This window comes from Notechis scutatus, chromosome 9 (genome assembly GCF_049901735.1).
Source record: "Notechis scutatus isolate UNSWTSFEM ecotype Mainland chromosome 9, rNotScu1.2, whole genome shotgun sequence".
NCBI classification, from domain to species: Eukaryota; Metazoa; Chordata; class Lepidosauria; order Squamata; family Elapidae; genus Notechis; species Notechis scutatus.
Genome location: NC_142017.1, coordinates 3,171,019 through 3,198,830, shown reverse-complemented (window position 1 = coordinate 3,198,830; position 27,812 = coordinate 3,171,019). Strand labels below are relative to the sequence as shown.

The 27,812-nt window shown below is 40.6% G+C and overlaps 1 protein-coding gene across 1 annotated transcript in view; it reads left to right on the top strand.

Moving 5' to 3' along the window:
- CDH13 (cadherin 13) overlaps positions 1–27,812 on the top strand; it is a 411,322-nt gene that overhangs the window by 342,022 nt on the left and 41,488 nt on the right. Inside the window, exons 9-10 of the mRNA XM_087971432.1 lie at positions 19,094–19,276; positions 21,709–21,962. Of these exons, the coding sequence (XP_087827558.1) occupies positions 19,094–19,276; positions 21,709–21,962 (437 nt within the window). The remainder of the gene's footprint in view (positions 1–19,093; positions 19,277–21,708; positions 21,963–27,812) is intronic.

The window sequence follows — 27,812 nt, the reverse complement described above, 5'->3', positions numbered from 1 at the left end:
ACCAGAAGGTGGGACAAGAGGCAATGGATGGAAACTAATCAAGGAGAGAACCAACCTAGAACTAAGGAGACATTTCCTAGTGGTGAGAGCAATTAATCAGTTGAATGGCTTGCCTTCAAAAGTTGTGGGTGCTCCACTACTGGAGGTTTTTAAGAAGAGATTGGACAGCCATATGTCTGAAATGATATAGGGTCTGCTGCTAGAGCAGGGGAGTGGACTAGAAGACCTCCAAGGCCCCTTCTAACTCTGATGATGTTCTAAACTTGTTCTCCCCCATGCATCACCATATCCACAATTCTAAATAGAACTTGATGTATGTTTGCACATAAATCCTAAGATCTAGGAGATTTTTTTTCTGAAGTGTTATATAAACATTTCCTTTTTCAGAGCTCTTCTGAAATGCGTAGGAGTCAGTCATGCTATTGATGTTGTCCACGGCTGACTTTTGAATCCCTTTCATGCTTATTGTTCTCTCTTTCCATTACCTGCAACTGGACTTGCCAAAGATAAATAGGAGCTATCCGCCTTGCTTGACTCAGAAGTACCTTTGATCTTTTCTTTCCTTTCCTTATTGATGTCTGGGGTTATCACCCTAAATTTGCTCCCTGGAATAACTAGACTGCTTTTCTGCGCTGAACTTTTTCACATCAATACTTCCCTTTCTGTAGAGATGCCTTTTTCAGCATAACTTCATCTGCAACCAGGTGCCATAGGCTTGTTGTGTAAACCCCCTTCTCCTGCTCTCAAATTCTTCATCTTTTTGAAGCTCCAGATCCCACACCACCATCAGTCTGCTTTAATAAATGGAGGAATTCTTCCATGTTATTCACAGAGCCTCAGTTGCTCTACCATTGCTCCCAAATTGGTAAAAAAACATTAAAGCACAAAATAGATGGGAAGAATGCCAAGGAGTTGATCAAATTCATATGCATCTCTGGCCTTCAGTCACTCATCAGTTGGCATGCACATTAAAACAACCGAATGCACTTCTCTCCACAAGCAAACAAATGCAAAACATTGCCAAAATGGTGCTCAGCTCCCACTTGTGTCTTAGAATGAAAACTTTCAGACAATCCATTGATGCCCGTATTAAAAGAAATAAAATTAAAATGATCCTATCTCAGCGGGATGATTAAACCAGGCACGACCGAGCAGAAATCCAGTCAGCAAGGAAGGCAATTTATCAATTGCAAATTGATTTTAAGAAATCGCTTGATGGGGCATTAAAAGGATAAGGACAATTGTGGGATGTGCCCTCCCTGGTTGTTTTTACTCATATCAAGAAGGTAAAACTTATTTCTCTAAGAATTGAAGGAAATTTACCCAGTGTCATAAAACAAATCATCCCGAAGGTTCCTATGCAGTTAACAAGCAATATCCCACAATGATTAGGACACAATCTCAAGTCCACAGATATAACATTAAAGAAAAGGTCACAATCTCTTTCTTATGAAATAACAAGTGTGTGTGTGTGTGTGTGTGTGTGTGTGCGTGCGTGCGTGTGTATGTTGTGCAAAGAATCAAGACTATACATTAAGTTGCAGTTCAGATTTATTGTCAAAGCTTATACACAAGAACCTGGTCAACTAAAATTCAACACTAAATTGGTGCCAATGGAATTCAAGAGGGGTTGGACTTAAAATATTTGTGGCACTGTAATGACTCTAGGCTGATGACTCCTTTAACTCTGCCCCTCAGCTCTGCCTGCTCTTCTACATCATGCGCGTGTGTGTGGATGGGTTATGTATTACATATTACATACATTCACAACAGTGGTCTTTATTCAAAGCATTTATGCTTCTTGCTGTAGAGCTGCATAATAGAGGAAGAAGAAAGAAAGCTGCCCAGACTGAAACTCTGGACAGTCTAAGACCCCCACCCCACCTCACCTCCCAACTGAAAGTAAAGCCCCACAAGGATATAAAATTCCATTCAATTTGTGTTCATTCACCTTTGAAATTCCAGACAGTAGCCTTGCTGTTGGACTTCAAGGGGCAGCGCAGAGTTCTAATGTTCCCTCCTGTGGTTTAACTTTCCTTTTTGGAGTATAACTAACACACAGTGATAAGCCCAAGTATTACACCAAGCCCTGCTTGATCAAGAAGAAAAAAGGGAAATCAAAACTTTGTGAGCATGGCCAGCAGGCTAAAGAAAATCCAGAATCTGATGCAGCTAGTTAGCCAACCCAAAACAGTGGACACAACTCAGATAGCATTCACAGATAATCAGAGTTGGAAGGGACCTTGTAAGTCATCTAGTCCCCACACCACCACCACCCACCTAAGCAGGAGACCCTACACCAAGGGTCTTCAAACTTGGCAAGTTTAAGACTTATGGACTTCAACTCCCAGAATTCCTGAGCTAACATGACCAGAGGAGGAATTCTGGGAATTGAAGTCCACAAGTCTTAAAGTTGTCAAGTTTGAAGACCCCTGCGCCTACACCATTTCTGACAAATGGCAGTCCAATCTCTTCTTGAAACTCTCAAGTGATGACACTCTCACAACTATTGTTCCCCATACAACTGCACCCCATACAACTGGAATATGTCAATAAATTCAGGTGAGAGTTGAATTTCTTAGAAGTCTTGATTAAAATACCAGTGGATTGAAATGTCGGTGGAATTACTTGCCTCCAAACATTGTGGTTGCTCCAACACTGGATATTTTAAAGAAAAGATTGGACAATAACTTGTCTGAACTAGAATACCTCAATCAATCAATCAATCAGTTCCTTTCTCCTTAATTCCAGGTTGCTTCTCTCCTTGATTAGTTTCCATCCGTTGCTTCTTATCTTGGTTGCTGGTGCTTTGGGAAAAGAGACCTCCACGGTCTCTACCAGCTTTTTTATTCTATTATACTGAAATGACCCAGACAAGTGATGAGGGAAAGGAACTAGGCAGTGAGAAAATAAAATTCTCCAAATAACAATCATATTTAAGACAGCTGGAACAAGCTTACTTCAACACTAGGAGGTCCTTAGGTTCACACACCACAGTTTTCCCTTGAGAATCTGTAGAGCATTTGGAGGGAAAAGATCACAGGCAGCATAGAATGGAAATTTCAATTTCTCTTTCCGCTTTAGAAAGGGAAGTTGAATAAACATCCTAGGAGTGCTCTTGCACAACATTTGTGGTGGAGAAATATCACCAGAGCCCAGCAGGACAGACTTCAACATAATGGAAGAAGCTTCGTCAAGGCAACAGATTTTGCCTCAAATAGTTCTGAATGAAGATGTATGAGTCAGAATCTTAATGCTGGCTTTTCCCAACGGCGAGTTTTTAAGCCTATTTTGAATCTGACATTTTCCCATTTCTGTGTTGCACGGCTTTGGCAAAGCGCATGAAGCGCTTGTGGCAGGTTGATCTTCCATACATAAAATATATTTTCCTTCTGAAGAGACAGTCTCCTCCTTCTAGTCTTCTCCGGCCCTGTGAAAAGATAACAAATCTCACTATGGATCTGGCGTTATCATCTACGTTAGTGTTTTTTCAAGCTTGACTGCTTTAAGAGATGTGGACTTCAACTCCCAGCAAGCTGGCTGGGGAATTCTGGGAATTGAAGTCCACATTTCTTAAAGCAGTCAAGGCTGAAAAAACACTGATCTCTTTCTCCTGAAAACATCCTTGGAATCCTCCCCCCCGTTTCCCATACATAATCACATACCTATATTTGCTTATTAATTGCCCCAGGCTTTCGGGGATGTGGGTGTCAAAGTCAGTGGGCATCACTTGACAAAGATGGATGGCCAGCTTTATATGGCTATATCTTCTACCCTTTGAGAAACAATCGCAGGAGGTTTTAGAGCATTGCATTTTGCTAAAAAAGGGTTTGAAAAGAAAGATTTAAATCAGGCCAGGGTGATTAATTTATAGAGAATGAAGTGCTACGTCTTTCTTTTATGCCTTTGGAGTGATTGATGGGAGACATTATATTCATATAGGTTTGCTTCCCCCTAAAAAGGCAAAAAATTAACTTGGGATATGAACACAAATTTCATCTTATCTGTTTGGGTGGTGCTTTGACGAGTGTGAGGGAAGGCTTTACAGCTATTAGTTTATTTTAATAAAGCCAATACATGGGATACCTGTAATCACTTTTAAAGCACACAGCAAATTGTGGTTTTGTTTAATACAATTCTATTATAGCATGATTATAGCCTAAAACGCTACCCAAAAAAAGGTGTAGAATCAATCAATTTTGCTCCCTGACATCAACTATTAAAGAAAGACAGGTGTGAGCAAGAATGAGATTAGAAGATAGATTGACGGGTTCTACCAAATTAGTCTTGGATGGGTTTAAATATGTCCCAACATTTATCATCAATGACTCAGAATTGTTCCATGAAATCACACAATTCAGGGACAGTGCTATTGTCAATAGAAATGTGTGCAGAAAAGCCTTCTTGATGTTCTTTGCTTGACAGGGGATGTGTAGCTAGAAAAACATCTACACTGGACACAAGAATTAGTTGTTTTTTTTTCTAGGTACACATTTCCTGTCAAACCAAGTTTTCTTCATATTGAAGTAGAAGAGACCAATAAAGGAGAATAAGTGTAACTCAGGGTTGAAATGAGGGGCTCTTGGTGCTCTCTGAGCTTGGCTGTTTTCTTGCAGAGGTTTCATTCCCCAAACTGGGGAACATCATCAGTGCTAGAAGGGAGTGGGGTTTGCAACGAGGAGCAGGAGGAGGAAGAGGAGGAGGAGCAAGAGGAGGAAGAAGAAGAGGAGGAGGACGACAACTATAGAATCCTTGATGCTTTCTGAGCTTGGTTGTTTTCTTGCAGAGGTTTTATGACCCAAACTGGGGAACATCATCAGTGCTAGAAGGGAGTGGGGTTTGCAAAGTGGAGCAGGAGGAGCAAGAGGAGGAAGAAGAAGAGGAGGAGGACGACAACTATAGAATCCTTGATGCTTTCTGAGCTTGGTTGTTTTCTTGCAGAAATTTCATTCCCCAAACTAGGGAATATCATCATTGCTAGAAGAGAGTGGAATTTGGGAGGAGGATGAGGATAAATGTGGGGTCCTTGATGCTCTCTTAGTTGTTTTCTTGCAGACATTTCATTACCCAAACTAGGTAACATCATCACTGCTAGACTGGCACTAATGATGTGACCTAGTTTGTGTAATTGAAACATCTGCAAGAAAACAACCAAGCTCAGAGAGCACCAAAGACTCCATTGCTGTTACCAACTGCGGGAATTCACAAGCAGAATCAAGAATGTCCACAAGGCATGAGAGGAAAAATGTCAAAATGGCCGCAACCATGCTGCAATTAAAGCTGTACCCATTTTTAATGCTCATGCAACACACCTAAAAAAAACCAGGCGCAGCTTCAGCTATGTCTTTGTGGCTGCCATCTTTATTTTAAAAAAAACAACCCATACCTTATGGATACTTCTGGTAGGAATATAGAAGATATCCTCTATGAAGACCAGTGGCAGCAAATGAGACAGAAATTAGAATATTGGAGAAAGATGCATCTGAAAAGGAATGAGTGGTGCACACTGGTCTAGGGGTGCCTCACAATCAAGATCATAGGTAGAGGCAGACATTTCTCTCTCTGGGCACACTGAGAATATATCTGCTGGGGGGAAAAAACTCCGCATTGGTGACAGGAAGGGCATCTGGCCAGTAAATACTCAGTTCCATTCATTTGCCCAAACTCCACCCTGCAAGGGATTGCGGGGGGGGGGGTCGTTAAAAGAGGATGGCAATGCATCTGAAAAGGAATCCGTAGCTTAGAAACAGACCCCTCCCTAATCTTCATTTAGATCAGGGGTGTCCAACCTTGGCAACTTTAAGACTTGTGGACTTCAACTCCCAGAATTCCTCAGCCAACAAAGCTGGCTGAGGAATTCTGGGAGTTGAAGTCCACAAGTCTTAAAGTTGCCAAGGTTGGACACCCCTGATTTAGATTCAGCTGTATTATTAATATTCACAACATTGTACAATGTTGGAAATTAAACATCAGACATGGGGAAGAGTTGTTCATGAGAAATGTAGAATTTTCAAAAAAGCAAAAAAAAAACACCACCTTCTGGCAGAAAAAGATAATGCATGATAATATAGGACACTGTTTTCACAGTGGTTCACTTACCCCATAGGACCCTATATTGCCACACAATAGTTTACATTTTGCCAAATAAGTAGACGATGCTCAAAACCAGAATTCTGATTTTCGTTAAAACAAAATCTGGGTTGGTCCTTTTAAGTTTTCGTCGTAGGGTAACTATCCAACAAACCTAGCCTTCGATGCCCACAAAAAACTTCCCTCCCTTTTAATGCTTCTCGAAAAACATTTCCAACCATACTTCCATCCCTGGGGAGAGAGGAGGGAAAGGCAGGTGTGCAGAATACATCTGGCTGAATTAATTTCTGCTGACTACTGTGTAGTCTTTGAATGTGAGCGTGGAGATAATTGCAAATTACCACTGTTGTTGGAAGCTTGCATCCACCCCTTTCCCCCTCCCCCAATTCCTGTCTTCCCCAGGTGTTTCGTGGGGAGAAGAAACTCAATAATGCAACAACCTGTTAGGAAAATGGAGATTAAACCATTTCATAGCATCTGTTTTTAACTCAGGAAAAGATTAATAAAGAGGGCCATGGAAGACAACGTGGTTGTTCACTCTGGAGACAGAATGACAAAAGACCTTTGGGTCTCCAGGTGGTTTGTTTTGGCCTGGTCTGAAGAGTGTAATAGTATGTGGAAAAGACCTTGTGAGAAGATGCTCCTAGGGAATGGTCATATAAGAAAAAAACATAGCCCATAGCTGAATAATGGGTAGGGCAAGAGGCTGAGAAGGAACCCTTCCTAAGACCTTCCTACCAGGTTATCAAGGTGATGGTGGAAGAATTTTATTTTAAGACTTGCAAGATTGATGATAGACTCAGCAGGTAGATCAAATAAAGCAATGAAGTTACGTTAGCAGGATTTGTGGAATGCCATAAATTTGTGGAAAACCCTAACCTTAACCCTACAGAATATTAATTTGAAAAAAAATTCAGCAAAAGATGCCCAAGATGTCAACAAACTTTTTCCCTATTGGATATATCTATATATATATAAGCATAAGACACAATGAAACCAATAAAATGTAATCAAAAAAGATATTGAACGGCAGAAGGATGCAACATAAAATACCTAGGCTGACAAAAACCCGTATGCTTTTGACTCTGGGAAGATAGAAATATTGATATCAGTCTATGGGGAATAGGTTTCATTAAAAACTAATCATAACAGACAGTTTGGCTTGAGTTTGTTATGAAAAACAGCAGTTCGTAGTTTTCTGGTGGAGAAAACTGGGCAAGTGGTGAGAAACTCAATTGAGTTTGGACTTCAAAAGTGACTGGAGCTGCATAATCATTAAGTCACACCTTGATGCTTCAGTTATAACAGAATAATAGAGTTGGAAGGGACCTTGGAGATCTTCTAGTCCAACCCCTTGCTCAAGCAGGAGATCGTATGACTTTCTGGACAAATGACTGTCCAATCTCTTCTTAAAAGCCTTCAATGATGGAGGCCCCACAACTTCTGAAGCCGTTCCATTGGATGAGTGTTCTCACTGTCGGGAAAGTTCTCCTAACTTCTTGGTTGCTTTTCTCCTTGATTAGCTTCGATCCATTGCTTCTTTTCCCACCTTCAGGTGCTTTGGAGGATAAATTAACCCCCTACTTCTTTTTGGTAACGCCCCAAATTTTGGAACAAATATAAGAATATGGATGGGGAGAAATTATCTACAATTGCAAAGGTTGAAAGGTTCCTAGCTAAAGGACTCTCTTGTCCCCTCATAAAAGATCATTTTGGATGTCCAACCTCCATTCCTCCATCTCCATGCCACCATCTGAGTTTGCATGAGTAGATGGAATTGGACCTTCTCCATTGTGGTCATCCTGGAGGACATATTTGGCTCTTTTTCTTTATCTGTCCACAGGACATCAGAGTTCTGGGCTTTTATTTTTTAGACAAGGAGGTGACTTGGTTTAAAAAGTCACCAATAGTTTTTCAAACATAACTGAAACTGTTGGGAGAGTCGGAGCAAGAAATTTGGAGGCCATTTTGAAAATGGAATGCTCTTACTTTCATTTTCCTTTCATCTTCAACTCACTGTGTGTCAGGTAGACCGGACAAAAGGCCATTGGAGAAAGGAGAGGTGGGTAGAGGCTTTGATTCTGCGAAATAAAACCCTGTTCAACCATCTGGGGGGAAAAGGGCAATCATTTTGTGTCTCTCTCTGTGTGTGTATGTGTGTCAGTGTCGTCCTGTACGTTCGGTTGCTGAAATGAGTTCTTTCTAACATCCGTTGCTCTCAAGCCAAGATCAGTTTGTCACGAAAAAGGGTTTGCTTGATTGTATTTTTATTTCTGCCTTCCAGCGCTGACTCCTGTTTCCTTCTTCTCCAACACCTCCCGACCAAGTCCTTGAGCTCTTGAGTGAAAGTATTGCAGTAATTAAGTAGATTGCTCTGTCTGAATAGTAAATGAGAAATTAAGCAAAAAGTGTTCAACTGCGAGTGCTCCAGAATTCCAAGCAGATCGTCTCAATTTGGTGACGTTATCAGAATACATTTCTTGAACTGCATCACTAGCTAAATTGATTGAATTTAACATGCTTCGTGATGCTGGCTAACCTTTGACCCATCTGGTTCCTTGGAATAATCAAGAGGCTAATTATCCCTAGTATGAACAGTACTTTGAAGGCTTGGGGACATGACTGGGTTCAGAGAACCTACACTGGTATTAATCAAGATGTCAGGAAAAGGCCGAGGTAACTGGAGGACCATTACAATGCAGTTAGATGATCCATAAATTCCCAGACTTCCTGGAAGCAGGTAGGCTACTCGCCCAATGCACAGGTAGAAAAGATAAGTCAATTTAAAGCAGAGCCAGAGAAATCCAAGCATGAGATCCACTTTCAGATGCATTTGGTGATGTAGGGGAAGGAATGGCAGAACCTGGGATGGAGTTAAAAGATGGATCAGCCTAGAATCCCTACGTGGTCACAAGCAGACTAAGTCCAACTGCCTTTGAATTCCATTGACCCTTATCTAACTCCAAGCAGATGCTGACTGTTAGTTGAAAAGATTCTTGTGCATGAGTAACAACAAATCAATTTAATTGGACCTTCATGGGTGGATCTGGTTTTTTGTACCTGACAGCTGGGTGGGATTTACGTCATTTTTTTTGAAGCCAAGATCCAGTGTCTTTACAGCATAAACAAAGATGTCATAGTTGCAGCTTCTTCTCTTTTAATCATCATTTCCTTGTTCTTTTTTTCCTTGCTGTCTTTTGAAACCCTGCAAAGAAAGATTTTCACACCCCTTTCCTTCCCTTTGGTAATGGACGCACTGCTTGGGTGATAAACCTGCCCCCAGAAACTTTATGAAACTGTTGCGGATGTTGCATCCCTAACTTGAAATGATTTCTTAACAATTTACAACTCATGCATCTTGAAAGATTGCAAATGTCCTAGGAAATTTCTGTACTCAATCAGCTATCAAGGTCACCAAGAGTATTTCATTGATTGTAATTCCTCTAATCTGAACTTCCCTTGTTTTTATAGGGTTGAAGACTTCCAAATGTTCTGCTTTTTTAACTGAACAAAAAATGTTCATGTTTTGAAATAGATAACATTAAAAGTCACCCTTTCCCAACCAGGAAAAGGTAGAAGAAGATGAGGATGATGAATGTTGAAAACGTCAGTGGAGAAAGGGGAAGAAGAGAATAGCCTTGATGACCTACTTAAAAATGTTCCCTTCTGACTACCAAGCTGTTGATATGAGAAGAAGAGGATTCTGAAGGGAGTTGGTTGAATTTCTAATTCATCAGACAGCAACCTGTAATAAATTGAACTTGCTAACTGAAGAAAAGAAATTTTCCTCACCTGAAACTTGGGGAGGGGAGGAAAGTGGGGAGGGGAGAGATAGAGGAGAGAGGAGGAAGAGAGGGGGAGAGAGAGGGAGAGAGGAAAGATAGGAGAGGGAGGAAGAGAGAGGAGAGAAAGAGAGGAGAGAGAGCAGAGAGATCTCTAATCCATATATTTACCAATTGAAATTGGTTGAGATTATAGGGCAAAGTTTTATCGGTGATGAAAAATCCATAAAACAGACCATCTTCTTTAAGCTGAACTTGATACCTGTTGATGATGTTGACATGGATATGTTAGAAAAAAACCATCCCCTACTATAATCCAATTTGTGTCAATGTGTTCAGTGACTGCATTATGTACTTCATGGAAAGTACCTAGATCCCAGCCTCACTGATGAGAAATCTACTGGAACAAATCAATTTGGAAATTGAAATTACTTTCTGGGTGGGTTGAAAGAGAAATTGCTTCACCAACCTAAGTATTTTCGTGGCAGAATAACTAGTTTGTTTCCTTCTTTTTGCATTTATTTCACTAGGATTCTTCAGTCTCATTCTGATGAAAAATTAGGACAACAGAGGCAGTTCATTAGATTCCCTATGAAGGAGTTGAGCCCTGGTTTGCTATTGTCTTCAAAAGTTGAAGATGGCAAGATGAAGTTGTCCATGATGTGTAGGCTGAGCATTCCCCACCCCACCCTGCAAATTATGTTTAGTCAAAGAACTCTCAAAAATGGGGAAAAGCTATGAGCAATTATTTCTCAGTTGTATCAATCTCAGTTGTGTCAATCAAAAGAAGGACTCGGGGTGACATGACAGCAGCGTTCCAATATCTAAGGGCTGCCACAAAGAAGAGGATCAGCATGCAGGACAAGAAGCAACAGATGAAATCTAATCAAGGAGAGAACCAACTTAGAACTAAGGTGACAGTGAGAACAATTGATCAATGGAATCTGATCTTGTTTCCAGAAGTTGTGAGTGCTCCAACTCTGGAGTTTTTAAAGAAGAGATTGAACAATTATTTGTCTGAAATGGTATAGGGTCTCCTGTTTGAGCAGGCGGTTGGACTAGAAGACCTCCAAGGTCCCTTCCAACTCTTCTATTATTCTATTAATCTTAATTCCAGACTCCCCAATCTTCCACTTCCCCCCCCAAAAAACCCTCTGTTTTCTCCAGATGACTCTGAGAGATCACAAGTCAGGATTAATAACAGGATCTAAATGAGAGGGGACTCTTGTATAAAAAATGAAGCAACGTGCACCAGATATTTGCATTTGGATAAGGCCAATCAACTGTAGGCCATCAGGCTTACACAGCATCTTTCTGTTCCCAGGAGGCTAATTGATTGTCTCCCCAAACAATTAATTTGTCTCATTTTATTTATTGTTTAGCGTACATAATTTATAATCTGCCCTCATCAAGGGACTGAGCCATCGTACATCGGTCTTAGAACCCATGTCCTTTTTGTCTTGACAATCCAAGCAAGTCTGCTTCAGGCTGGTTGCAAGGATCCTTTTCAAGAGCATTTGAGCTGAATGCATCCTTTGGAGAAATGGCCTACACAGACGTTCTCGTGCCATTCCGATGAATCCCACAATAAAGTGCTAGGCATTTCCCAGTGCCATGAAAGAATAGCCACACAGTTGCTGTTTCCAGTGTCTTTCCCAGTGTTGAATATAATGGTAGGCTGATCATTAACAGCAGAAATCAAACAAGAGGGAAACAGCCTTTGATAGAGAGTAGAAACTCCGAAAGAGAAAACTTCAGCAACTGAGGTGAGTCAGGATGACAGAAATGACAACATCATGGAGTTAGCATCAAGGAAACACTACAAATCCTTCAAGATGGGACGCCGGAGCGATAACAAGCAATGACAGGAAATTATCCTTTCATCAGCCAGCAATGTGGATGTCAGCTAAGAGTGGGATCATTGGAGAAGATGTCCTTGTTCCCTATCAGCAAGAGTTTTTGCAAGAGTCACTTGCTTTGCATTCTGTGTTTCGGTTTAGCATACAACGGTGCAAGAGTCATAGGCTTTTTCATCCTTGCAAAGATAGATTCAACAGATGCTGGCAATGGGCGATGTTGCTAATATTATGTTGCTTCTGAATTTAACAGAACAACAGAATTGGAAAAAAGTTTGTACAAACCCGCTACCCAGGCAGGAAACCCTCTACCATTTCAAACAAATGGTTGTCCAATCTCTTAAAAACCTCCAGTGATGGAGCATCCACAACTTAGAAGTTGAGAAGCAACTTAGAACTAAGGAGAAATTTCCTGATAGTGAAAACAATTAATCAGTGGAACAACTTGCCTCCAGAAGTTGTGGATGCTCCAACACTGGAAATTTTTAAGAAGAGACTGGGTAGCCATTTGTATGAAGTGATGTAGGGTTTCCTGCCTAGGCAAGGGGTTGGACTAGAAGACCGCCAAGGTCCCTTCCAACTCTGTTTATTCTATTCTATTCTATTCTATTCTATTCTATTCTATTCTATTCTAGTCTAGTCTATTCTAGTCTAGTCTATGCTAGTCTATGCTAGTCTATTCCAACTCCATTCCCATTTCATTAATTATTCTATTCTATTCTATTCTATTCTATTCTATTCTAGTCTAGTCTAGTCTAGTCTAGTCTAGTCTAGTCTAGTCTAGTCTAGTCTATGCTAGTCTATTCCAATTCCATTCCCATTCCATTCCATTCATTATTCTATTCTATTCTATTCTACTCTACTCTACTCTACTCTACTCTATTCTATTCTATATTCCATATTCTATATTCTATATTCTATTCCATTCCAATCTATTCTATTCTATATTCTCCTCTACATTCTATTCTATTCTCAAGGCAAGCTGTTCCATTGTTGGAAAAAAAACAAAACATTTGTTTCCATCCACTGCTTCTTGTCTTGCCTTCAGAAGCTTTGGAGAGTAGGTTGACGCCCTCGTCTTTGTAAGACCCCTCAAATATTGGAATATGGGGAACATTTCCCGCAGATATCAGAGCTGACTACAGCAGGAGACATCTCAAGAACATTCAGTTCCATCATCAACTGGGAAGAGCGAGCGTGCGGATTCTGCTAATTTTCAGCCCCATGGCCTTAATTTTGAAAAGTGGTGACTAAACCCTACTTTCCTGAAGACGTTTCGGGGAATGTGATTGCTGCACAGCATGGCTCACCTTCAATATTTCCTTAAAGAAAACTAGAATGTTTTCCTCTGCCCTTATTTATATAAGCCTGTAATCTTCAATCGCTCAGCCAAATACATAGTTGTATATCAAACCACGCAAGAGCTCAAAAGCTTAAAGAAACACGACAAATGTTGGCTTCTGCAAATAAAGGCGAGCATTTGAAAGGAAAATGTGGGAAGAGAGGTGAGGGAGAGCCCTTGTTTTTTTTACCCAGTTCCATTAGCAGTAAATCACCGGTGTATTTATTGCAGAGAGGATAGATTTAGTAATGTTACCTCTGGGGGGGGGGCAGTGGGGGGACAGACATTATAGCCTTTTGCCTTGGTTTTTCCTTTTCCTCTCCACTCCATTCCATGCATGACAAAAATCACTCAGCCTTTCCAAAACCTCTAAGGCAGAGGGAGGATCAAGGGTTTTCAAATAGCCATGATTTTCGAAAACAAACTATGCAACTCGGCTGCAACAATTTGCCAGGGGAGCACTAAGAAGATACACTAGGAGCCCATCTTGATTTTGGCTACTCAATTTATGCAAACTTTCCCAGAGATCAGTGGGCAGAATCAAAAGGCCAATGAGGGATTAGGCGTAGAACAGATCGGGGAAGGGATTTAATAGGAATTTATCAAATCCACAGATTTCTTTTCAAATGGGGAGGAAAAGCGGAGATTTTCTTCTTTAAAACAAAACAACAAGAGAACCTAAAGGATATTTGATCTTCAAAGTAAAGCATTTGCTGAAAAATGATCCTTTGCTTACAGAAACTCTGTATTATTATTATTTTTGTTGGTCTGTATGACTTTTTTTGTTTGTTTATTAAATTTTCATTCAGTATATGAAACTCTGTATTTTTGCAGGTTCAGTTGGGTTCTGGATGAACTAATAGATGAATACAATAGTTCATTTAGTGACTGTTTGAAGTTACAATGGTGTTGAAAAAAGTGAGCTATGGCCATTTTTTTACACCTACATCCATTGCAGCATCTCCATTGTCATGTGGTCGAATTCAGACACTTTGCAACTGATTTGTATGCATGACACAGCGTTCCGGGTTCATGAGATCCCAGATTGCTTGGCAGAGGGTATAATGTGAACTCTGCTATTGTGGGACTGTGACAGCCCAGACAATCCTGGCTTAATCAAGACATACAGTTAAGGAAATCCCTTTGCTGTTTCCAGGGTGGTCCTCTGGGCCAGATCTAAGCACCCCATGAGCTGGATCCAGCCCATGGGTCTTGAGATTGACACCAGAGGTGGTATTCAGTAGGTTCTGACAGGTTCTGGAGAACCAGTAGCAGAAATTTTGAGTAGTTTAGAATACCACCTCTGACTGGCCCCACCCCCATCTATTCTCTGCCTCCTTCCCCTGGAGTGGGGTGGGAATGGAGATTTTACAGTATCCTTCCCATGCCACGCCCACCAAGCCATGCCCACGGAACCGGTACTAAAAACAATTGAATCCCACCACTGATTGACACCCCTGAGTTAGGGAAAGAGTGATCATGTCATGACCAAAAAAGGACATAATACAGCACCATTTCTTGGCATTTTGAATGCTTCCTCTTAGGAGCTGAATTTATTCTTATTTATACTGCCAGGTCTTATCATCCATGAACCTCCTGAGAGTAAAAACACATAATGTGACAGGACACACCAAACCTTTTAGCTGCGAGAACAAAAGATTCTCGGATTTATGCAAAGTGACGAGGCGTTTTAATTTGGCGCTTCAACCAGCATTTTCAGCATGTGGAATCCTTAATGTGTGAATGCTTTGGCTCTCATTATTCCAAAACGTGTTTTTTTCTTTTGCTCCCTTTGTTGATCTCAGGGACTATTTTCTTTTAGCTGCATCGGCAACAAAGTATAAGGCAAACATTAATTTCTTCCTAAAAGGGGTAGAACTGTTTCTGTAATCTCATCCCTCAAAGGCAAATGTATCTAATCTGAAATGGCTATTTTCAGTTAGCATGAAGTATATTGGACTCGTTGAGGTACTATTTGGCTTAGAGGGCTACGTAAAGGCCTGTGAGGGGCGCAATTATGGTGGAATACACCTTTTTGGGGGGTTGGTCATGCCACTGCAGTGACTTAAATAGTCTCAAGCCAAGTTGGATTTGTAGTTCTTTGGAAGAACAGATAGCGACACTGAAGCTCAAATACTTTGGCCACCAAATGAGAAGAGAGGGGTCATTGGAAAAGATCCAGAAGCTGGGAAAGATGGAAGACAAAAGGAGGGGACGTCAGAGGATGATAGGCTTAGATAGTGTCATTGATGCAATGATTATGAATTTGGGCAGGAGACAGTGGTGGATGGAGGACCTGGTGTGGTCTGGCTCATGGGATTGTGAAGTGTCAGAAACAACTCAGCAACTTGAATAATAAATGTAGGATTAGAGGAATACCAACAGAAGAAGGCTTGGAATGGTGGCCAGTTGCTATTGGGCTTCATTGCAGTTGTCCTTTAAATATATATTCTAGATCAGGGGTGTCAAACTCAATTTCATTGAGGGCTACATCAGGGTTGAATTTGACCTCAGAGGGGCGAGTGCGTATGGCCAGGGTGGGCATGGCCAGCTCAACATCCTGCAGCCCACGCATGGCCCTTCCGAGCTCCACTTCAGCTGAGACGGCCTCCTGTAGCCCTCCGCCAGTGAAAACGGAGCCCAGGAGGGCCATGCGTAGGCTACAGGATATCAAGCTGACCGTGCCCACCCAAGCTCCATTTTCGCTGGCAGAGGCACCATGGGCCAGTCCTTCACTGTTTCCAGGGTGGCCCCATGGGCCAGATCTAAGCAACCCATGGACCGGATCTGGCCCACGAGCCTTGAGTTTGACACCTCTGTTCTAGATTCAAATTTTCTGTGAGATGTTCAGTGGATTCTTGAGCAACATTGCCTCGACTTCTACCTGTCTAATCCTGCTTGAAAACAATCAAAACAGTTGTCTTAAATAGATGCAAGCCCATTTTCCTTCCACAAGTTATGCTGGAAGAGGCAGCTGACCTCCGTTTGTCTAGGGAATGGTCCCAACGTGATCTATCACACTCACTCCTCCTGGGGTGAGAAGCTGAATACACAAACTGAGGCTTATTGCTTGTATAGATGAAGGATGGATGAAATCAAAGAGAGATCCTTTCCATTTCCATTTTGACATGCGCGTAGGCCCAATGTTCTCAAGATGCAGATTGAAATGGGCAGGCGTTCATTTTCACAAAGCTGCCTTTGAGTATTTGACGCGGGTGTGAAATTTTTGCTCAGAGCTGCAAGTTGCTCGGTATGAAATGAATCATTCTATTATTTAAGTGGCACATCTCGACAGAAAGAGCTTTTGGGTTGACAGGTGAACAAGTATATCTTCAGTGACCCAGTTAAAACATCTTCTGAAGGTTGAACCCGAGATGTTTTGTTGCTGAATGACAGGGGTTTGTTTTTTTGACAGATCTTGATGGCAAGGAGTTAAATACATACCTGGCCTCATCTATTTTATTCTCCAGAGTTGATGGTACTTTGGGATGTGTAGATATTAAAGATTAACACAATCAATTAGCATGTAATCTAATCATCTCTTATGTCACTGGAGAGTTGACTCAATTCCATCTAACCACTTTTTGCAACTTGTAAAGAAGGTGTTAAACCTGTTCTGCGCTGAGGTTTGCATGGTATTTTGAAGCATGGAGTTCATATGATCCAACACTATACATATAAACAGACTCAGCTGCATTAACACAACGATTTTATGATTATTTTAATGAGTTGGCTTTTTAAAGCAACTACATCTTTTTTCCCCCAAGCTTGTTTAGAAACCTGGGAAAAGACACAGCTGCTTTAAAGAGATGCTTTGCTCGCTCTTTTATGCATTCCAAATGCCTTTTAAAAATCATTTTCAAAGGATGGCCAGCCTTGATATATATGTGGTAATCTGAATCAGGAGTTTCTTTTTTGGGATATTCCAGATATTCCTTGGTCCAAGGAAGAACCTTCAATTTAATGGTGGAACATAGTTGTTAAAGTATATTTGCAAGCAAAAAGGACTTGATTCCAAGTGACAATAAAAATCCTGAAAACTCATTCCTGATCAGATGATGATGTCGAGGATGGGTCATTATCAGCCACCTCTTTCTTAATACTTTATTTATATTATTATTAGCAAGTGAAACCCTCCCCCAAGAAGGGTGCAATAAAATTTCAAATCACAAAATGCAATTAAAAACAGGGACAAGATCAAAACAGGCTATTTTTAAACTCTTTTTTCCCCCAATTCAGGTAGGAATAGGGTACTACTTTTTACATTAGTTTAGCACTGTTTCATTATAGATTTTTTTTCTCAACAATTCAGATCTGTTGTGCTATTGTTTTCTCATTTCTGCTTCCTCCATCTGAAAGCAGGCAGAGAGGAGATATTGGAAAAATTATATTGCTGTGAAACCTGTCAATCACCTGGATGGAACTGTGCAGGCTTTAATATCTTCTAAAGGGTAGACCATTCCTGTTATTTTCATCCCGTTCAACTAGAAAGTGAAGTACTTGTAGTTACCTGGATTATATGGTCTAGGATCAAATCTTTTCTTAAATCTCAAATTTAGATGTTGCCACTTTCAGATTTTGAATTCAGATTGAATCTTGACTGATTCATTCACCCTTACTATCTAATCCAAGGATCTTCAATCTTGGCAACTTTAAGACTTGTGGACTTTGGCTCCCAGAATTCCCCAGCCAGCCAATTCTGGGAGTTGAAGTCCACAAGTCTTAAAGTTGCCAAGTTTGGAGACCTCTGATCTAATCCTTTAAATCAAAGCTTCTCAACCTTGGTGACTTTAAGATGTGTAGACTTCAACTCCAAGAACATGCTAGTTGGGGAATTTTAGGAGTTGAAGTCCACACCTCTTAAAGTTGCCAAAGTTGAAAAACATTGCCTTAAATAATTCCAGTATTATCTTTTTCCCATAAAACTTTTAGTGTAACCCGATGGAGTATTTTCAATAGAAAGAGAAAGAGAAGGTGTACGTGATATTATGGGAAATAAAAATTGAGATAATTTCCCCTTATTTCAATACAGAAGACCTTCTTATCCACACAGGTCAAAAAGAACAAAGACACATTATAACGTAACTGCAAAAGAGCAGTTAAATGTAGATTACCTTTAAAACACTCCATTTTCAAATGCATTGAATATATTTTTTATTCCTGACCATTGCATTCTCAAGTACTGTAGCTTTATATTCTTGTTAATGAATTTCTATATTTACAGAAGAAAGAAAGAGAAATAGATTGCTTGATGGAGTTTTCAAAGAGAGGTTTAGTCACAGTTTTCTTTCTCAATAATCTTTCAAAAGCAAGGATGTGCTATTTATCAGCCATAGAATTTCAGCTTTACTCTGGAATGTCATCTTATCCATCATTTGAGTGCTTTGAATAATCAATAGCAACTAGACTAACGCTTAAAATTAAGGAAAAGGAAGAAACTGAATACTTTCTAACATGGGACTCATTTTATCAATAGTTAACCAATAAAAACAGAAGTTAGAAACATGGAAATATAAGAGAAGGACTAATGCTACAAGGAAGGATTGCTAAAATGTATTATTATTATTATTATTATTATTATTATTATTATTATTATTATTATTATTATTATTATAACTAATGCCAATGTAATGAACAGTATTGTAACATTATGACTATTATTTCCTAAAATTATCGGTACCCAGACAACACACTGTTTATTTAGAAATTGAATTTTTATATGTAATAAAAAAAAGTTAAAAAAGAATAATCAATAGGAACAGCACTTAGACTTATATACTACATCATAGTGCTTTACAGCTCTCTCTAACCCCAACAATCATTTTACCAACCTCAGAAGGACGGAAGGCTGAGTCAAACTTGAAGTGGTCAGGATCGAATTGCTGGCAGTGGGCAGAATCAGCCTGCAATTCTGCATTCTAACCACTGCGCCACTCCAGCTCTTAACGCCTTACACAGATTTATTTTAATGCTGGTGGTGATTTGTTTAACGGTACTAACATTCTTTCTTTCTTAATTTTGAGTTCCAAGCCACTGTCAAAGAAGGCAGCACTGGTGTGATTGTGAATCTAACCGTTGAAGATCGAGACGACCCGGCCACAGCTGCATGGAAGGCAGTTTACACCATCATCAATGGCAATCCAGCCCAGAGCTTCAAAATCCACACCAATGCCGAGAACAATGAAGGGATGTTGTCAGTTGTCAAGGTAAGGAGGATAGACAGGAGCAAGGTACCAACTTCAGCAGCTACACTGTGAACCTAATTTCATATATTGTTCTTCACTCTTCTGGGCCAGACTGCTCCGAGTGACGTCCTCTTAGATGTGTTGAGTTCCATCAACTCAGCCGATAGATGTCACTGGGGAAAATTGCTTTCAAGGATATCCAGTATCCACATCAACGGTGGGATTCAATTTTTTTTACTACCGGTTCTGTGGGTGTGGCTTGGTAGGTGTGGCTTGACCTGGTGGCGTGGCCTGGTGGGCGTGGCAGGGGAAGGATGCTGCAAAATCACCATTCCCTCCCCACCCCACTAACCTTCTTTCCAGTTCCATTCTCCTGCGCAGGGCAACCAAAGAAGACCGAGCCGATCAGCTGGGACTCAATGGGAGGCAGAGAATAGATGGGGCGGGGCCAGTCAGAGGTGGTTTTGACTGGTTCTCCAAACTACTAAAAGTTTCCATTACTGGTTCCCCAAAACTGGTCAGAACCTGCTGAATACCACCTCTGATCCACGTTCTCCTGATTCTCCTCACTTAGAATCATAGTGTCAACTCATAAAATATTCCTATGCCTGTTTTGGTAGTTGCCATAAAAAGGGGGGATGAAGGAAATCTGGAAGAGGAGTGCAGCAGTTTAAAAGCAAAAATACATTCCAACTCTTTATCTTTAAAAAGAGTGTAACTAAAATACCAGGGCTTTTGCCCGTAAATATATTTAATTGGAGAATGTGAACAATGACACCCAGCCCGTAAATGGGCTCAATTGGAGAATCTGATTTATGACACACCCAGGGAGGAGAGGGGAAACAGGGTCACAGGAGACTGTAAATTACATATGCCAGAGTTGGCTTCATACAGGGCAGCGCCAGTATGTCACCTCTAATGAATCCTTTGAAGTTTCTTGAAGTTTGGCTTGAGAATTGTGATTTAATTAGGGCAATTGCTGGAATCCTGACAGATAGACTCATTGGGCTTGAAGGGACCCTGAAGGTCTTCTAGCCCATCCCCCTACACAAGGCAAGAGTCCTTATACCATCCTGGACAAAGGGTTGTCCAAACATTTCTTGAAAACCTCCAGTGATGGTGCAATTCTTCGTTTTCTCCTACCAGAACCAAAGACAGTACAGGTTAGACCCGGATTTAATTGGGACTGGAAATCCCACCACTAAGCAGGGTGGTTGTTAAGGGAACCAAGCCCTATTTTACAAACCTTTTTTTGCTGAAGTTGTTACCCCTGTAGTCATTAAGTGAATCCCATGGTTGTTAAGAGAATCTGGTTTCCCCCCATTGATTTCACTTGTCGGAAGCTGGCTAGGAAATTCACAAATGGCAATCAGGTAACCCCGGGATGCTGCAACCCCATAAATACATGCCAGTTGCTAAGCAACTGAAGTTGGACCATGTGGCCGTGGGAATGCTTGATGGACTGCTTATTAGCCACTGTTTCCAGCACCACTGTAACTTCAAACAGCCACGTAAAAAAATGATCATTTAGTTGAGGACAACCTGCACCTAAAATGTCTCTTTGTGGAATCCAATCCCAAATAAAGTCCCAAAGGTGCTTTATTTTTTCAAGAGGCAACTGGACTTTCTGGTTTTTCTTTGAAGACGTTTCGCTTCTCATCCAAGAAACCTCTTCCGCTCCAATTGGAGGGTGGGGAATGGAAGGATCCGGTCAGAGCTGAAGACGCTTCTTGGATGAGAAGCAAAACGTCTTCCAAGAACAGGCTGTCAGGATTCCGGCAGTCACCCCAATGAAATCATGAGTCTCGAGCCAAACTTCCAAAATTTCAAAAGGATTTATCGGGAGTTAATATGCTGGCACTGCCTGGGTGTAGCCAACTCTGAGACACATCATTCATTGTCACCCTTGAGCCTGGTTTCCCCCCACCCCCTGGGTGTATCATAATTCATATTCTCCAATGGGACACATCCATAGCCCAGAGTCATCAATCACGCTCTCCAGTTAGATATTTGCATGGCAGAAACTTCAGTCACCTAGTTACTATCTTTGAAAAACTATTTATGGAATGCACTTTCGATTTCCAAGCTGCCGCACTGCTGTTTCAAAACCCCTTTCCCCGCTCCCTTTCTGTTGGCAACTCTGAAAAGACTATAGAAATATTTTATGAGTTGACACAAGCAGAAAGTCCAGTTGCCTCTTGGAAAAGCACCTTTGGGACAACCATGACCTGGAGGATTGAGAAGCTCCATAGACATTTATTCAATGAAGTGGATTAAGGTCCATAAAAGCTTATATGAAAGTAAATGGGACAGTCTCTAGGTTGCCACAAGATCTCTTAAATGAGAATAAATGGGTCTCCTTATCTGCGGGGAACTTGTGATGCAAGTACAAGAGTACAGAGTAAAGCTGATGGGCGCGAATGTGGACAATACTATACGTTCATGTCTTTCAGCCTTTGGATTATGAGATCTCAGCCTTCCACACGCTCCTGATCAAAGTAGAAAATGAAGACCTCCTGGTTCCGGATGTCCTGTATGACACCAGCTCCACAGCCACTGTTCAGATCACAGTTCTAGATGTTAACGAGGGGCCCATTTTCCACCCTAATCCAATGGTTGTCACCAAACAAGAGAACATCCCCATTGGAAGTGTTGTCTTAACAGTTAATGCCACTGATCCAGACACTTTGCAGCATCAAACTATAAGGTGAGTGGAAGATTTTGAAATCTCCTTTTACTACTCCTTTTACTACTGCTGCTGCTACTACTACTACAGGACACCCATATTTGGTGGTTTTGATGTTCCAGGTTTCCTCCATTCAGTGGCTGGCAACCATGGACCAGTAATAGTGGTACTACTAGGAATAGAATGGAATGGAATGGAATGGAATGGAATGGAATGGAATAGAATAGAATAGAATAGAATAGAATAGAATAGAATAGAATAGAATAGAATAGAATAGAATTCTTTATTAGCCAAGTGTGATTGGATACACAAGGAATTTGTCTTGGTGCAGATGCTCTCAGTGTACCTAAAAGAAAAGATTCATTTGTCAAGAGTCAAGAATCATAAGGTACAACACTTAATAATAGTCATAGGGTAGTAGTAGTAGTACCACTATTACTATTTCTTGAATTTGTTTTCCAAAACAGCAAAACCCATTCCAAATAGCCAACATCCTGTGTTCTTAAGCATTTTCAAAAGCCATCTGTTAAATCTGTTAAATGTTGATCACGCCTCCAAGGAAGAGTATGGGTTGTGACATTTGGCCCCTGCCTTATGTTTGAAAACTAAGGAATCCAAATGAAGGCGAATAATATACACGTCCCAGGATAATATTGCCGGATCCAATCTGGGTCGGTCCCTGGGACCAGAAATTTACTATTTCGGATTAGGACCCATCCTCAGGAAAATTCTCTCTCACCCTAGCTCTTTATCATTCTAAAGCTCTTACCAATTTGTTCTTCTTCTCATTCTCTCCCATTTTTCCCCCACCCACCCTTTTTCACTATTATGTTGCAAATGCAAAATTGCAGCCAGTAGTCATGGAAAGTTCAGAAATGCTCATTAGCTTTGCAAATCATTTAGCCCAGACTGAGAGAAAGGCAGAAATCTCCTTGGCTATATACCATAAGTTGAAATCTTCACAGGGTTAGCCGCCTTGAATAACAATGGGGCAGCAGCTTGAAAGAAACATCTTAGGGATCATGACATCGCTTAGACCAGCTTGTACCACCAATATTGGAACGAGACTTTTTTTCCGTTCGTTCCCCAGATATGATGTTTTGTTTGCCTCGGGCTGAGAAAGGAGCAATGGTTTGCAACATGAAAAACAAGTTCAGGAGGCTTAGATGGATTCCACTTTCAAAGGAATATAGTTGCTAAGGCCATGAGTAGAACCAGAGAGAAGTGGTGGGAATATGAAAGAAATTGAGAATTGATATAGAAGAGAAAATGCATAGCTCAGGGATGAACTGAGGAATCCTTGGTACTTTGTGAGCTTGGTTGATTTTTTGCGGACATTTCATGACCCAACTAGGTAGCATCATCAGTGTTAGTAGGGAGCGAGGTTTGCTCTCATTTTATATACTAGTGATTTGCCCTATCCAGTGTTGGTGTAAATATTGACAAGGCAATTCTTTCTTTCATGGATCTTCGCTTATAGTGTTGTGTGCCCAGCTTCACTGCTAGATAATTTGATTCCAAGGTCAAGGTGAATTGTCCTAAGGAATATGACCAAACAGTGTAAGTTGAAATTTTTCCCCAGCTTCCTGAGTTAAGTAAAGAATTTCCATCTTCTGTTAATATAGAATTGGGACTCGATTAAATTAATCTTAATGCCAGTTTATGGTGTAGATGCTATTTTTCTTTAAACAAGGCAAAAAAAAGCAACCCTAGTATGTCGCAAACTATTTATAATTTTGCCTTTTAATCCAAACTAACAGTTAATCCCGAACTTTGATTTCTTCATCCGAGATTGCATCAAAATGAAGAGTTTAATTTTACCTGCCTGAAATTCTAATCAAAACTTTTTGGTGTGTGTGTGTGTGTGTGTGTGTGTGTGTGTGTGTGTGAGAGAGAGAGAGAGAGAGAGAGAGAGAGAGAGAGAGAGAGAGAGAGAGAACTTCAAGGCCAAATGCAATAACAGTTTCTACCCTGGGAAATTAAAAAACAGCCTAATTCTGAAAAATCCATTATTAACAGTAAGTCTTAATTAAACATATTTACCGGCTTCAAGAATTTATCTCAGTGGAAAGATCCTTCAAGGTATGTTGTTCTACTTCAGGCTCAACAGGTTCAGAGATTAGAATAGTTTCGACTTAAGAACCAAATCCAAATAAGTTGTTTACTGCACTACAGTGGTGATTTTTAATTAAAGCAGTGCTCTTTGCTTTCATATTTTATTGTGGCAATATATTTTTATTACCCACTGTGCTTCTGGGGTTTTAATTATTTATGTAAATATATGACTGCAACTTTGGTTCTTGGAAGCCAGGGTGACTGAATCTTTCCCCAGCAAAAGAGGGGAAATGCTGATTATGGCTTTGAAGCATGCCTAATTGATTAAATAACCAAATTGGCAGGAAATACTTGGAGGACTCTATCTAGCTCTATTCCTCTCTGTCTAGCTTTATCTCTTTTTCTATATCTGTTTCTCCATGTGTGTCTATATCTATTTCTCTCTCTCTCTCTCTATTTCTACATCTGTTTATATATCTATCTGTCTGTCCATCATCTATCTATCTATCTATCTATCTATCTATCTATCTATCTATCTATCTATCTATCATCTATCTATCTATCTATCTATCATCTATCTATCTATCTATCTATCTATCTATCTATCTATATCATTTATCATGTCTGTCTATCATTTATCTATCATCTATTTATCCTATCTATCTATTTATCTATCATCTATCTATCTATCTATCTATCTATCTATCTATCTATCTATTTATCTATCATCTATCTATCTATCTATTTATCTATCATCTATCTATCTATCTATCATGTATCTCTCTGTCTATCATCCATCTATCTGTCTATCATGTATCTATCTATCTATCTATCTATCTATCTATCTATCTATCTATCTATCTATCTATCATCCATCCATCTATCTATCTATCATCCATCTATATCTATCTATCTATCTATCTATCTATCTATCTATCTATCTATCTATCTATCTATCTATCTATCTATCTATCTATCTATCTATCTATCTTCTATCTATCATCTACCTACTTACCCACCTATCTATCTCTATTTTTCTCTATCTCTATTTCTATCTCTATCCTTTCTCATCACTTGAGGCAAGAAATGCCACACACAACATAGCATCATCCTGGAATGACACAATCATGTTCTATCATTTGGGGAAAGATACACAAGTCACAAACACCAGAACCCCATCTCTGAATGACACCATTATGCCATGTCTATCCTCGGTGCGACAATGCAGTGCATATCGTGACATCATGGTGGCTTCTACCAGATGATCAGCTTCATGCTAATGGATGGAAACTAATCAAGGAGAGATTCAACCTAGAAATAAGAAGAAATTTTCTGAAGAATCAACCCATGGAACAGAAGTTGCCTTCAAACATTGTGGGAGCTTCATCACTGGAAGTTTTCAAGAAGAGACGGGACTGCCATCTGTCAGAAATGGTGTAGGGTCTCCTGCTTGGGACAGGGGTTGGACTAGATGACCTACAAGGTCCCTTCCAACACTAGGCTAGAAAAGATTTTCATTATGACATAAATCATAATAGCCAGTAGATAAACAAATCCTATGTTTATCACCTTTTACAAAAATAAATAAGAAGTCCTTCAAAACCACCTTGTTCTATATTACAAGCTTTAAAGCAGAAACGGTGCTCACACAGAAAGGCAAAATATTTGATAAATATCAAATATCCAGCCAAGGGATTAAAAAAAAAATATGACACATTCTTTGTATAAAAATGCCAAAACATTTCTTCTGCATCCATGATTTTATCCACTAGAATGGCCTGTCTCATGCCAGGGTTAGCATGATGAAAGTCAAGGTGAAACTCGCGTTAAAAATAAAAACAATATGGGATATAATTCATAAATGCAGTGAGGAAAACATTTGCATTTCCAGAAGATCTTGGTGGGTTGCAGTTCCGTTTGAGGAATGATACCTCATTTGATTCCCTCATCAAAAGGGGTGTGGTGGCTCAGTGGCTAAGATGCTGAGCTTGGCGGTTAAGAAAGCTTGGCAGTTCGAATCCTTAGCGCCGCGTAATGAAATGAGCTCCCATTACTTGTCCCAGCTTCTGCCAACCTAGCAGTTCGAAAGCATATTAAAAAATGCAAGAAACAAAATAGGGACCCCTTTGGTGGGAAGGTAACAGCTTTCACTGCTCTTTCGGTGTTTAGTCATGCCGGCCACATGACCACGGAGACGTCTTCGGGCAGCGCTGGGTCTTCAGCTTTGTAATGGAAATGAGCACCACCCCTAGAGCCGGAAACAACGAGCATGTATGTGTGAGGAGAACCTTTACCTCATTTGTAATAATGGCAAATACCTGTAGCTCGGGTGTAGGATCAGGGGTGGGATTCTACCAGTTTGCACCTATTTGCTAGAACCGGTTGTTAACATTCTAAGCAGTTCGGAGAACCGGTTGTTAGAAGAAATTACTGGCCTAATCCTGTAAGGAAGGCAGGAAGGAAACATTCTGGTGTTGCTTACAGAAACTGCCTCTCCATTAACCCTTATTACATTCTTGGCAGGACTAGACTTTCTGTCTCTGGAACTTCTCTGGAGTTTTTTTTTCCCCTCCTTTGCTGGTACTTTGCTTGTGTGGAGTGACCATTCAAAGTTACAACGGCACTGAAAAAAGGGACTTAGGAGCATTTTTCACACTTACAACTGTTACAGCATCCCCACGGTCATGAGAGGCCAGGCGAGGAGATGGTGCCTCGATGTGAGTGATGTTGAGTTGGCCACACCCAGCCAATAACATGACCACCAAGCCATGCCTGCCAACTAAGCCACGCCCACAGAACTGGTTGTTAAATAATTTGAATCCCACCCCTGTGTAGGAGGAGAGTGAAGATTCATTCTCTGAGCTTGTGGGTCAGTTTCTTAACGTCCCATTACCAGACTAGTTAACATCTTCAGCGGAGCTTAGGAGATGTCAGTGTTGGTGTTCTCCTGCTTATAAGGGCTTTGTGTGGGCAGTAGGTCTTGTGATGGGAAGGTCACATCAGATATGGGTCTTGTGATGGTGCTGTAATGGGTCAGGTATGGGTCACTTCAAGTAAGGGCCTTGTGATGGGGGGTTTTACCTCAGGTGAGTCATTGGGAGATGAAGAGCTGGATGGTGGTGCTTGCATGGGTTGGTTGATGGTCAGTGCTGTCTCTGGTTGGCTTTGTGGTTGATTTGGATTCTGAAGGGTTCATAGGCTGGTTGTAGGTCAATGTGTCTGTTGATGGAATTGCTTGTGGAGTGCCAGGCTTTGAAGAACTCATGAGTGTGGTGGGTGATACTTCATTATGATTCCCAAGCATGTCTGAAAGTAAACTGAAATCAGTGGCACCGAGCAAGAAGTTGCACGCTCTTCTTACCCTTATTTTTCCAGCTGGTCCCCAGCTGCCTTTCCGCAGAGCTCCCATAAGCTCTGAGTCGTGAAACCAATTTTCCAAATGTATTTCATCCTCTGATACCAATTTCTTCAAGCAGACCTGAGAACCTGATGAAACCCAACATCCATTGGCATAACCACAAAGGGATTAATTATGCCCTCTCTGTTTCCTCGTCTTTCTTGAAGAATTGTTTTGTAGCAGTTGCTATTAGAATTGTATTTAACTCCAGTTAGGAAACTGCTGACATGTTTGAGCGCCTGGTTCCCATCCCACTGCTTGCCATAATGTGACAGTAATCGAAGAAATATCTCCTGAAATTCAATTGGTGTGGGTGGGTTGATGTGTTTGCTCATTAACTTTTTAATAAGTCATCCAATTTCTGGAAAATAGATTCTGAGTATAAACGCAATCACACATTTTGTTAGGCATCAGAAAGG